Here is a 13,650-nt window from a genome sequence, read left to right on the forward strand (position 1 = left end):
GAGCGATCGAGTGACGGACGATGGAGGGAGGGAGGATTGAGGGAGGAGCGATCGAGGGAGGAACGATCGAGGGACAGACGATGGAGGGAGGGAGGATTGAGGGAGGAGCGATCGAGGATCGGACGATGGAGGGAGGGAGGATTGAGGGACGGACGATGGAGGGAGGGAGGATTGAGGGAGGAGCGAGCGAGGGAGGAACGATTGAGGGAGGAGCGATCGAGGGACGGACGATGGAGGGAGGGAGGATTGAGGGAGGAGCGATCGAGGGAGGAACGATCGAGGGACAGACGATGGAGGGAGGGAGGATTGAGGGAGGAGCGATCGAGGATCGGACGATGGAGGGAGGGAGGATTGAGGGACGGACGATGGAGGAAGGAGCGATCGATGGAGGGACAATTAAGGGAGGAGCGATCTGGGGACGGATGATGGAAGGAGGAGCGATCGAGGGAGGGACGATGGAGGGAGGAGCGATCGAGGGAGGGACAATTAAGGGAGGGAGGATTTAGGGAGGAGCGATCTAGGGACAGACGATGGAGGGAGGAGCGATCGAGGAAGGGAAAATTAATGGAGGGACAGTTTAGGTAGGCATGATCGAGGGAGGATTTAGGGAGGAGCGATCTAGGGACGGACGATGGAGGGAGGAGCGATTGAGGGAGGGACAATTAAGGGAGGGAGGATTTAGGGAGGAACGATCGAAGAAGGGAAAATTAAGGGAGGGACAGTTTAGGTAGGCATGATCGAGGGAGGGATGCATGAGGGAGGGACGGTGGTGAGAATGAATGAGGGTGAGAGAGAGGGAGAGGAATGATGACAGGGTATGGTGGAGGCAGAGAAAGGAGAGAAGAGTAGAGAAAGAAGTAACACAGAAAACAGGATGGAGGGGTGGGAGGACAGGACGGAGGGGGATGAAGGGAAAGAAGGGGCGAGAAAGAGAGTGAGATAAGGTTGTATGGAAGTAAACAAAAGATGAAGGATGATGGAAGGAAAGAAAGGATAGTGAGAGAAAGAGAAAGAAAGAGGGGGATGAACAGGAGGGAGAATAGCGAATGGAGAGACAGAAATGAGGGAGAGAGAGAGAGAGAGAGAGAGAGCGAGAGAGAGAGCGAGAGAGGGAGTGGGGTAGAGTAAGTGATAGGGAGCGAGGGCAAGATGGGGGCAGAAACAAGGGGTAGAGAGAGACAAACAAAAGAGAGACAAACAGAGAAAGAATGAGAGGGGGAGAGATAGGAGGTGGACAGTGGGCCATAATGAAGCTACTTAACAGCTTAAATAAAACACACATTAACATACTTAACAGCTCCAAGCCACCTGACGGTGCATTAATGGTTCTCTCTCTCTCTCTATCGCACCAGAAATGACGTCTACGTTATTCCGCACTTCCACTCTCGCAACGAAGGTCATGGACCTCTACATGCGGCAGACGACTGGCTTGTTCCTCCAATATGCTGTACAGAAATCCATCGTCCGAATCGTGGAGACCAATAGAAGCTGTGAGGTGATACAGTTAGTTGCTTCTCACTTTTCAGTAAACGTGATTTGCCACAAATTGTAAACAATGTACCGCAGTTATAAGAGGTACATTAAAAGGCTTCAAAGAAAGAGGGGAAAAGTATGCATACGTCATGTGTCTGTATGTGTGTGGGTGCATGTGAGCGTGTGTGCATGGTATGGGTCAGGGTAGGGATGGAATCGCATTGTATTATATCCTGTGACGCCTTATTAGTTTTTGATCATGATGATTGTGTGTGCGTGAGTGCATGTGGACGTGCATTCATGCATGCGTGGGAGCCTGCGTGCATATGGGTGTGTGCGTGCGTGCATGTGTGTGTGTGTGCGTGCATACGTGCGTATGTGCGTGCGTGCGTGCGTGTGTGTGCGTGTGTGTGTGCGTGTGTGCATGCGTGATGGATCAGTCATCACATCTCGTGACTCTGCCATAGTTGTTGACATCGGTGATTACGTTGATGCAGTTGAATCCCGTGATGATGGAGCGACCTTCAGACATCACCGGCAACCTGGAGTACCTTCTGTCCGTCCTTGATGACATCATGGAGTCCATCTACATGTCCTCAGACTCCTGTCCCATGTAAATACTGGATTGTCAGTATGTCAGTCGTTGTGCCAGGCTTCATTTTTATGTGCTCCGGAATACGTTAGAGGACATGGTATACATTATACATTGTGTCAGGATCCCATCAAGTTTAGTTATTGCTCGAATGCATTATAGCTCGGAATGTTTTAAATCGTGGATCTCATAACAGTACGGTAGCTACTTGTTATGCAGTCTTGAGTTCCATGTCGCTAATAGAAATGATGTGATCTGATCATATGTGTGCATATGCGTGTGTGCGTGCATTCATGTGCATGTGTGTGCATGCACATGTGCGTGTGCGCATACATGCATATATGTATAAGGTCTGTGTGAGGTAAAATGTATATATTAAAATAAATCGCGTGTGCTAATGCAACCAACTTTTATTTCTCTCTGTTTTAGGCAGCTGCGATATATTTTCCACTACTTACAACGAGATGTACAGAGAAAATGGCCTGATAATTTCAGCGTCAAAACAAGGGTCGTCAGGTCTGTTCAAAACAAAAAATCTCGCTTACTTTTTCGAATCTGTTAAGTTCCGACAACTTCCACGTTGAGCAGCTTTTTCAGATGTTGATAGTGCTAGATAGTGTAAAAGTTTATTTTTCGCATGTTTACAGTGGCTTCGTGTTTCTGAGGCTGTTCTGCATTGCCCTGCTTAACCCGCGGATGTTTCGCCTCGTGACGGAGACGCCATCTGACACTGCTGCGCGCACTCTCATCCTCGTAGCAAAGTCTCTGCAGAATCTAGCCAACCTCGTCGAGTTTGGTGCAAAGGTAGAACAGCTGTTTGTAGAGGATGCTAAGATGCTGCGTCGACGGGTCAACTTCGCGAATTTGTGAATTTTCTCGGGGTGTAAAAATCTTGCTGTTTGCTGTGGGCACTGTGAAACGTTCACGACTTGAGTAATTGCATAAAATGGCAGGCCCATCTCCAATAGTAAGATCATATAGCAACCACTGAGTGCGTGAATCACTAGGGGCGGCGACCACCCTAACTGCCCCTAACAGAATCGTCGGTTGGATGAACGAAGTCGGAACTCAGAAGAAGAAGAAGTGTGCTTAGTGTTTGTATCTTTAGCATGTAGGTAATTGTAACGTGATGTTGTGACGGTGATGTGATGTGTCTTCGATTCTTCATTGCAGGAGCCATACATGGAGTGTGTGAATCCATTCATCGTGAAACACAAGCATCGAATCGTGATGTTCTTGGACGAACTTTCAGTAAGTGAAACATTTCACTTTGCGTCTTTGGTGTTATCGAATTATATTGCTACTTGTGTCCTGCTGTGGATTGGCTAGTCATTACACCTATCGCACATGTTGCTGTAGATTGTCTAGTCATTACACCTATCACACATGTTGCTGTAGATTGGCTAGTCATTACGCCTATCTCGTATGTTGTTGTAGATTGGCTAGTCGGTACGCCTATCTCGTATGTTGCTGTAGATCGGCTAGTCTTTACAAATATCTCGTGTGTTGCTGTAGATTGGCTAGTCATTACAAATATCTCGTGTGTTGCTGTAGATTGGCTAGTCATTACAAATATCTCGTATGTTGCTGTAGATTGGCTAGTCATTACAAATATCTCGTATGTTGCTGTAGATTAGCTAGTCATTACAAATATCTCGTACGTTTCTGTAGAACATGCCTGAGTTACTGGTGGATCAGACGAACAGTAAAGAGGAGGAGCTGGCACGTGGCCTAGCCTCCATCCATCAGATTTGCTCGACTCACATTGACGATATTCACCTACTTAGCCTCACTAAGGTAATGTCAGGTTTTCGAGCGTGGGCATGCTTTCGTTTGATGAGATGTCGGTCGCTCGCTTGCTGTACTGCTGTTGCTGTACATTCCGTTTTTTTCTTGTCATGGTGTAGTAAAGTTTGCGCCAGTACAGGATATTGACTGCAAAATAGCCTGAAATTTTCGGATGGAGAATGAAATCATGCAGTCCATGCCACCTTCTGTTTCAAATACTGCTCACCGTTCTGCGGGGGGTGGGGGGGGGGAAGATTGTGCAATATTTCGGGTGTGGTTCACATTTAAACATTGCCTTTGCACTCGGATATGAAATCGACTTGCCACATTGCAGGACCGCAGATGAATGTTTGCTATATTGTCATTTCAGCCAAACCTAAAGAAGCTGGTTGCTGTAACAGATATGCTGACGGTTCATAAAAACCACTATCTGAGTCAGGCCCGCAAGCAGCACGGAGCAGGGTGATAGTAACAGTCTAGTGACACTGGTTGCCATGGTGATGATCATAATCCTAGTCTCGTGAGGTTGGTTGCTATGGTGATGACCATAGTCCCAGTCTAGTAATGCTGATTACCATGGTGATGATTGTTGTGCTAGTATAGTCATGCTGGTTGCCATGGTGATGATCATAGTACCAGTCTAATGACACTGGCTGCCATATGGATGACCATATTGCCAGTCTATTGACACTGGTTACCATGGTGATGATTGGAGTGCCAGTCTAGTGAAGCTGGTTACCACGGTGATGATCGTAGTGCTGATCTACTGACTCTGTAACTACGGTGAAAGCGTGTTCAGGGGGGCAGACTAGTACCCCTCACGCTGGTAGTCATGGTGACGATCATAGTGACAGTGATTGATACCGATTGATTGAGACTCACATGGCAATTGTAAGAACCATGATGTTTGTCACTGCATACATTCATGCTCTGGCATGGCCGCTTATAAGCATTTACACGTGTTTGATTAGTCAACGTACAATGTACGGTTAACCCTAAGCTGTACAAGCTCTTGATAGAAATCGAGCTGATTGATACAAGGGAGCATTCTGTAATTTCACTCTGCGCTGGTTTCATCTCAATGATGCTAGTTTGAGATGAACTCCATAAGGTCCATGCACCAATTCATTCTAAGTTAAGTTGTAAATTTTATCGATCTAAATGATCGCTTCGTTCTCCCTGTTTGATAACAACATGTGATGCGCAGCAACTGAAATATTGTCGTTTCTGTATATGCAACAGATCCATCGTGAAAAAAGTGCCGTGGTTAACAATAACAGCTTTGTACAAAAGTTTCACGTTTATGTAAAGTAATTGCTCAGTCACATGTTTTGCACAATGCCACAGTGACTCGGTTGGCCACCGGTCTTTGGCATATCACTACTTAACAACCACAATGCATCTATGCAATGATAACAGCAGAGTAATATCCATATCGTTACGTTAAGTGCCTTGTATCGTGGACAATTATAGACAATTATATTTATACAATGGTAGCCGATAAGGGCAGTGAGTGTTGCTATATTAGGCTATAGTTTATGAGGTGGGTGGGTGTAGGTTGGGATGGGACTGGCGTTACCGTCACCTGCTAGATTATTGGCGACAACAGGAAGCAGGATTGATGGCGGTGTCCTATGTGACTAGGCCATGTGTCCGTGCAATATAGGTATTTGTTATCGTAGTGTTAGTGGAGCTTAACGTGATCTGCCTAGCCATGCCAAAACTACGAAGGTGCTAATCAACAATTCCCGGTTTCGGCGCAGTACGACGAGAGACGTGTGTAATATAAGAGGGAAAAGCCACTGTAAACTGTACATATACAATGAGTACGAACGTAGAACGTAGCAATGAATTGAACCAGTGTAGCTTGGGAGACATTATCCCCCCATGGCAAACGCCCCCATGCATCGTGCATAGGCAGCATAGCAAGTCACATTTTGTATTGCGAATGCGTACGGGGGTTTGACCTTCATTGCCCGTGTGCAATGTATAAGGGAGACGTTTGCCATAGGGGGATGTGCTCCACGCTACACCGGCAGTCTGCATCAATCGATGTGTTCCACGTTTATAATGTCCAATCGAGTCCGAGGGGGATGGGGGGGGAGATAATTTTTATATTTTAGCTGTATCGAACAATCATTACGTGATCAATTTTACAGTTGGCGCGCCGGGGCATCCATAAAGTTTATTTTTGTAACGAACTGAGTAGGAGAACTTATGTAGATATGTAAGTATATTTTGATTAGTACGCCGCATCATGTTTTATTCGCTAGGTGCACGTGCATTTTAGAGGATGGGTGCCGTTTCATGTCGCGCGTATACGTATAGGTGCAATTTATTATAGATCCTGTATTATACTCGATATTTTAAATAAAACATGTACTCGCCCTAAAATATCTAAAGCTAGCGTGTTATGTATTCCTGTTGTGACTCGACGTGGGTTACTATATCTGTGTCACTCTGTAGTATGCCAGCACTCGCGCATCTGTGACAGGATCTACTTCCGTCTTGACTTTCTTCTTTCTTTTATTCGGCTTTTTCGCTTTCTTTTTGTTCCTGTTGAAAACAAAACGTGTAATCGTTAATCATGATTTATTCTGGTAAGTAGAGTTACTGACGACACATCTGCGCGCTGACATAATGTGGAGATTTCGGGGTGTATAACTTACAGGAGTAGTGGACTAGATCGGGACCAATAGACTGAACTCACCGTATAGAGAGGATAACCATATATATTGACTAAAGAGAGGATAAGATATAGATTGCACATAAATATATGTCAACACGCACACCCCTGGGCGCAGCCATATTGGATCATACTGCTGCTGCCGCCTGTCGGGCGAAAACGAGGAATATTCACTTAGAAATGAGTTGCCTGCGATGATGCAATAATCGTACCGGCCACGGGCGTTACACCACCCGGTGAGTCACCACGGTATGGCCAGGCACAGCGATTGCACCATCGGTGTTGCCAGCGGGTATAAAAGGAGCACAGAATCGCAGCTCAGGCAGTTATAGGTACAGGTCCAGGAAGAACAGGAAGAAGAAGCCGAGAACGAGGAGAAAGAGGAAGAGTTATTTTTCAGGGATAGGTTATAGGTAGGAAGGCGGGAAGAAGGAGAGGGAGGAAGGAACAGGGAGAGAGCGAACGGCAGCGTTGTAGCGAGAGGATAGACGCACAGGGTTTTAGGTAGGTGTAAACCAGAGCCGAACGGAAGAGGGGAATAAAACGGGCGAAGAACGGCATTCTGGTAGAGCTGGGAGCGACTGCGAGGGAGACACCCGGGAGACGGTGTGGATCCACGCAAGGCAAGGACGAACGTGAGGGAAGCAGACGGAGCCGGCGACGCGTAGATATTAGACGGGATCAATAAAAGGCCGCTGCATATACGAATGCAGGGGAATCATTTGTACATTAGTAACACGCAATAAAAGCTATATCACCGTATCGTTAACCGAATCTCCCCGTGTTCTGTTCACCTGCTATCGGCTACGTGTCATCGCCGTCTTGTCTAATACATCGACAAGAGCGGACACTGATCCCACAACTGGGCAGACGTTACTACCTAACGTCTGTCGAACCGTAGTCGTCTACCCTAGAGGCACTACAATAACATAGTATAACTGCAGGGGCGTGTACAGGATTTGAACCAGGGGGGGTCTAACCGTAACCCAAACTTGGGAGCACGCGAATGGGGGGGTCTGGGGGAGGCCCTCGCCCAGAAATTTTTTGAAATTAGACCTCCTTAGATGCGTTTTCTGCGCGAGCAGGGGGGGGGTCCGGACCCCCTGGACCCCCCCTTTGTACACGCCCCTGTTAACAGCATAGAATAGCATAGCTCATAGGGTCTATGTCCCCCAGGGTACTGCCGGAACGTACCCTGGTAACTATCTGATATGGTTAGGGAGTAGGCGTAGCCGTAGGCGTAGGCGACTCCCTAGACTCGTTAGTGGAGTAGGCAAGTTACGGTCCGGCATATTAGATAGTACCAGCGTACGTTCCGGTATACCGGACGACCGTACCCAGGGTACGTTCCGCCAGTACCCTGTGGTACATAGACCCTCTCAGCAATAGCATAGCATAGAATATCATAGAATATCATAGCATAACATAGAATAGCATAGCATAGCATAACATAGCATTGCTTAAATGTGTTGGTGTCCCCGGTAACACGCTAGCTCACTAATTCTCTTATTATGCTAGAATAGTCTGGATGACACCCCGGGCCCCCCACTCCGAGGTCGGAGGGACCGCATGCGCGTTCCCAAAATCTCCGGTAAAGGGGTATTTTACGCGCGACAAAATCCGGCCCAAGAATTGTAAAAAAGGGGGTGTATTCGACTTTTCACCCGGAGATTTCTTTAAAAAGGGGGTGTTTTTCCTCTCTCTCTTTCATCTTGAATATCAGAGAAAACCTTATCAAATCCCGTGATCAAATTCCTGAAATTCCTGCTAGTTTTGAAAGCTTATTCAGGATTATTTCGGATTTAGGGGGGTCTCCAATGCAGGAAAAACCCGCAAAAAGCCCGCGAAAGGGGAGTTCAGACATTTTGGCAGTCCTGGGATAGGGGGTGCTTTCAAAGGGAGGGAACGAGCATATGCGTATCCTAAATAACACTGATTGGGGGCCCGGGGATGACACGCATCCGCAAATCATACGAGTAACGTATCGGTTTAGAGAGTGTGTCTCCCTCGCGTCACCCTAGCCTTCTTTTAATTAGTTAATGATTTAGATGTGATTCTACCCGTGTACCTATCGTTCGTACGGTCTATTCTGGCTATTTCACTATCCTACCTGCAATCTTCTTTAATACACCCCATCACCTCACCCATCCATCCCATCTACTGATATAATATATATATCAGTGATCTCATCGCGTGTGCGTTTTAATTATTTTCACCCGCTAGATGGCAGCACGTGTTGGCTGCTGCGAAAGTCGCGATAAGCAATGCTGTAAGCGACTAAAGCCGGAAATGCCTGCAATTGATTTTCACGAACCCTTCGAGAAATCGATCGCAGTCTTCGAGCGTGTCGGGCATGTCTCTGTCCTTCGTCTCGGGCAATATCAGCAGTAGCAGTGCCGACGCCACTGCCAGCGCGCAGAAGATGATGTAGGGAAGGTGGTGCTGTGCTGAACCCTGGTGGGGAAAAAGAGCTTGCTGTACAGTCAACGCACGTCCCAGCGAACGTACACGCACGCACACACAACCACACACACACACACACACACACACACACACACACACACACACACACACACACACACACGCACGCAACACGCGCCACCGTCTCTCTCTCTCTCTCTCATCTCTCTCTCTCTCTCTCTCTCTTTCTCTCTCTCACACACACACACGCACGGCACGCACGCACCCACGCACGCACGCACCAGCACGCACCACTAACACACACACACACACACACACACACACACACACACACACACACACACACACACACACACACACACACACACACACACACACACACACACACACACACACGCACACTCTCTCACACACACACACACGCACGCACGCACGCACGCACACACGCACACTCTCTCTAACACACACACACACGCACGCACGCACGCACGCACGCACGCGCGCACGCACGTACACACATATCTATCATACTTCGTCTTATCTATTGTGACCCAGGAGGTCCGTTTTAGGGCCAAGGTTACATCCAAAGTTAGGACTGTGATTACACAACCTTAACCCTAAATCCTAAACTGACAATAATTCGAACTTTAACCCGATCGTAGGCCCAACGTGTGTAATGACGTGCCGGTGCGTGCTTGTCTGCTGCTAGAGCGCGCGTAAATACGTGTTCACGTGCATTCTTGTGGCGTTTTCATCCGCCATGCGTGCACGTCGAATGGCATACGTGCACGTAAGGATGTAACAATTGACTGCGCAAAACGTCGTATTTTAGCGCGCATCACGACATACTGGCTACCTGCCAGCATTTAGCAGTCAAGCCTACAACGTTACCCCCATAAACTCCAGCCACATCCTGCGCTTCGCCGTAATATAATCAGACAATGTTTAAACGCCGGGAGGCTGCCTGGCTACGGATGCTAGTGTGTACCCGCGCCAACGAACGTAACACTAACTAATCAATCGATAATTCCAAAACACAGCGGCTGCAATACATTCTAATGATTGAATTTGATAGTTTCCCGTCGAGCGGATCAGCTGCTATATATATATATATATATAGTTAGATAAGTGCTGGCATGCAATTACCACTGGCTATAATCGCACGTGACGTATAAGATGTGTACGAGCATCAGATTGCCCGTGCACGCAATGAGAATGCCCGAGGAAAGGCTACGATCACCGAATACTAGTCAGCCATGAAAGGGACACTAACTGGGAAAAGGAACCCGTAGCGCAAAATAATTTTGTGGACCTTATTGGAGTTTGTCTACCGATAAATGAAAGCCAAAAGCCATAACGAAAGGCACAGCTTTACCGCACAACATGCTAGTCTAGACTCTAGACCAATCAATTGTACCCTAGAAAATGATCGCTCTGACGCTATCCTAGCGTAAATGTCTCGGGGACAATTTATTGACGTAAAGATCTGCTGAGATTGCATGAGCCTGTACCAAAATGTAAAGGCTTGGGCGAGGAGGGATAGTTGCGGTCATGTGTTCCATTCGAAATGTAGAGAACCGACTGCATTGTGGAAGAGCGGACTGTGAACCCACGTTGCGAGTAGGGGATCAAAGGTTATCTAAAAAATTGGGATCCCGTTTTTTTTAAACTCAATAATTAAAATCGCATTTGTTATGGGTTTAGCAGTAATAATTGTTACATCGTATAACTATTGATATATTGTAATACATCGTATGTACACATAGATCCGCCATTGACTTGTGATTTGTTGACAAGTTACTGCGACTAGCGCAGCCCTGCAGATGAAGAGCGATTTCATGTTTTTTTTTAATCATTCAAATTCCTCGCCTTTATTTTCTTGACGAGGTGCTAAGCCTCCCAGACTGGAGGAGAAGACAGGAGGAGTACTTCCCCCTACCTCTTTCTAGCAACTACCCTAGCAACTAACCTATAAGGGCAAATGGCTGCGTAAGTAGAACTATAGCTTACTGTGAGCACGATGAACGGAGCGACAACAGCGCCGGTCCTGGCCATCGTCAGCGTCACACCGAGTCCGGTGTTGCGCAGTGCGCTCGGATACGACTCCGACACGAACACGTACTCGGCCCCGAACGATCCGGATACGGCCAGCTTACCCAGCATGCTTAGCGCGACCGCAGCCGGAACACTGACTGCAACCAGAGCATATAAATCACCTAAAACATATGCTGCAACAGAGAGTTTGATCGAGCCACTGATCATCGATATCATGATATATATATCGATATATATATATATATATATATATATATATATATATATATATTATTTATATATATATGTATTAGTTATATATATATATATATATTAGTTATATATTTATGTTATCAAGACTGAATTGAAACAAGACTTAGTGGTCTTTTATTTTTATTTATGTTACTACTGATGTTATATGTCGACCAGTGGTGTGAGGTGTGAATATAAGAGCAGGGGACGTGCGTGTCTAATATTTGGGTCTCGTGTGACATAGTAGATAACGTGTTCACGGATTGATCGTGTTAGATTGAAGTAAACATTGCAGAAAGCAGCGTAGAGAGGTGCCAGTCAGCGCGCGCGCGTGCGTGCGTGCGTGCGTGCGTGCGTGTGCGTGCATGCGTGCGTGCGCGCGCGCGCGCGCGCGTGTGTGTGTGGGTGGGGGGTGGGGGGGTGTGTGTGGGTGGTGTGTGTGTGGCGCGCGCGCGTGACGTGTGGTGTAGTAAGTAAATAGTGCGAGTCGACGTGCGAAGTCGATAGTGTGTGTGTGTGGTGTGTGTGTGTGTGTGTGTGTGAGTGTGTGTGTGATGAGCGTGTGACGTTGTGTATGTGTGTGCGCTGCGCGTGTATGGGTGTGTGCGCGCGAAATAGGAAAGGCGAGAGAGAGACGAACGAGAACGAATAGGGGGAGGGGGAAGAGAAACACAGAGAGAGAAAAGAGAGACAGGACAGAGAGAGAGAGAGACAGAGAGAGAGAGAGAGAGTGTGAGGGAGAGAGAGAGACAGACAGAAAGAGAGGGAGAGAGAGAGAGAAAGGGACTGAGACAGCGACAAAGAGATACGGGAGCGAGTAAAATAGAGAGGAAAGGAGAGGTGAAGCAGTCGTCGTTACCACCGGCGAGAAACGATGCCACGAGACAGGAGACTCCGCTGGTGATCATCAGTCCTATGATGGCTGGTTTACGTCCGAACGTCTGCATCAGATACATCGTCACCAGGTATCCCGGTATCTCGACGATACCCGATATCAGAAAGCTGATGTAGAGATCGCCGCCCAGCGCCGCCGTGTTCAGCCCGATGCCGTAATAGATGGCTCCGTTCGCAAACCTGTCACCGAGCAAGCGAGAGCCTCAGTTATTAATACCAAAGACCCTATATACTATAGAGGGTCTTTGTTAATACTCATCGCCTTACAGAACAAGGAAAACAATGGATGCAATGATTTAACAGCAGCGTAGTGGAGGTAGTATCAAAGTCGGTGTAAGTGAAGTCGTAGTGAGCATAATAAAACCTGATATAAGTCGGTGGAATGGGAAAAGAGAAAAGAAAGGGAGAGATAACAAAGAGAGAGAGAGCGAGAGAGAGAGAGAGAGAGAACGAGAGAGAGAGAGAGAGGAGAGAGAGAGCGAGAGAGGAGTGGAAGCGATTAAGAAAGAGGGAGTGAGAGAGCGCGGAAGAGAGAAAGAAAGAGAGTAGAGAGAGAGAGAGAGAGAGAGAGGGAGAGAAGGAGTGGAAGCGAGTGAGATGGAGAGTGGAAGAGAGGCCGGGAGAGAAAGAGAGAGAGAGGAGAGAGACAGGACAGGAGATAGAGTAGCAGGGAAACAACATACACGACGCCAGACAACGCATCCACGCAAGCGCGCCCGCGCGCAACAACACACACACACAACACACACACACACCACTACAGCACATCACACGGAGAAGAGTGAGAGAGATGAGACAAGAGAGAGAGAGATGTAGAGAGCGAGAGAGAGAGAGAGAAAAGAGAGAGAGAGAGAGAAAGAGAGAGAGAGAGAGAGATATGAGAGAGAGAGAAACAGAGAGAGAGAGAGTGTGGTGGTGTCATACATGCTGGCAGCACAGGTTGAGGGTGAAAGTTCGTAAGATGACTCTCGATCGCTAGCAGATCTATTAAGCGTCGCCTGGCTGGTCAGCTCGCTGGACTTCAATAGTCGTTGCGTCTGCAACAAGAGACGTTTGGCACAGTGGGTTGATTGGTTGCGTGCAACACGGTTGCCGTTGTGCGCGGCCAGTCAACGTTTCACATATTAGTCGCCTGTAATTGTTCTTTTGTTTGAAGGACAACGCAATTAGAGGAAAAAGAGAAATAAATATTCTATAAAGAAATAAATAGAAATGGGCTTTATTTCAGTGTGTAGTTATATTATATTATATATATATTATATTATGTGTAGTATATTATATATGGGTATATATATATACATATATATATATATAATAATTATTACATAATTATATATATATATATATTATATAATTAATATATATGTGTGTAGTGTGTGTGTGTGTGTGTGTGTGTGTGTTTTGGTGTGTGTGGTGTGTCACTGTTGTGTGTGTGTGTGTGTGTGTGTGTGTGTGTGTGTGTGTGCGTGCGTGCGTGCGTGCGTACTGGCGTGATCTCTCTCAACAACGA

At 47.0% G+C, this 13,650-nt stretch overlaps 2 protein-coding genes across 2 annotated transcripts in view; one reads left to right on the forward strand and one right to left on the reverse strand.

Moving 5' to 3' along the window:
- Positions 1–5,983, forward strand: part of LOC106810702 (ras GTPase-activating protein 1-like) — a 22,520-nt gene extending 16,537 nt beyond the window's left edge. Inside the window, exons 17-23 of the mRNA XM_014814138.1 lie at positions 1,346–1,495; positions 1,971–2,086; positions 2,495–2,581; positions 2,713–2,869; positions 3,239–3,316; positions 3,737–3,862; positions 4,224–5,983. Of these exons, the coding sequence (XP_014669624.1) occupies positions 1,346–1,495; positions 1,971–2,086; positions 2,495–2,581; positions 2,713–2,869; positions 3,239–3,316; positions 3,737–3,862; positions 4,224–4,319 (810 nt within the window). The 3' untranslated portion in view covers positions 4,320–5,983. The remainder of the gene's footprint in view (positions 1–1,345; positions 1,496–1,970; positions 2,087–2,494; positions 2,582–2,712; positions 2,870–3,238; positions 3,317–3,736; positions 3,863–4,223) is intronic.
- The window catches only part of LOC106810703 (organic cation transporter protein-like), a gene marked incomplete at its 5' end in the record, with an annotated part of 10,112 nt that continues 1,596 nt past the window's right edge, over positions 5,135–13,650 (reverse strand). The window contains 5 exons of the mRNA XM_014814139.1: positions 5,135–6,409; positions 8,854–8,993; positions 10,971–11,152; positions 12,106–12,320; positions 13,065–13,177. Coding sequence (XP_014669625.1) covers positions 6,298–6,409; positions 8,854–8,993; positions 10,971–11,152; positions 12,106–12,320; positions 13,065–13,177 — 762 coding nt within the window. The remainder of the gene's footprint in view (positions 6,410–8,853; positions 8,994–10,970; positions 11,153–12,105; positions 12,321–13,064; positions 13,178–13,650) is intronic.

This window comes from Priapulus caudatus, unplaced genomic scaffold, assembly GCF_000485595.1.
Source record: "Priapulus caudatus unplaced genomic scaffold, Priapulus_caudatus-5.0.1 Scaffold465, whole genome shotgun sequence".
Classification (NCBI taxonomy): domain Eukaryota; kingdom Metazoa; phylum Priapulida; class Priapulimorpha; order Priapulimorphida; family Priapulidae; genus Priapulus; species Priapulus caudatus.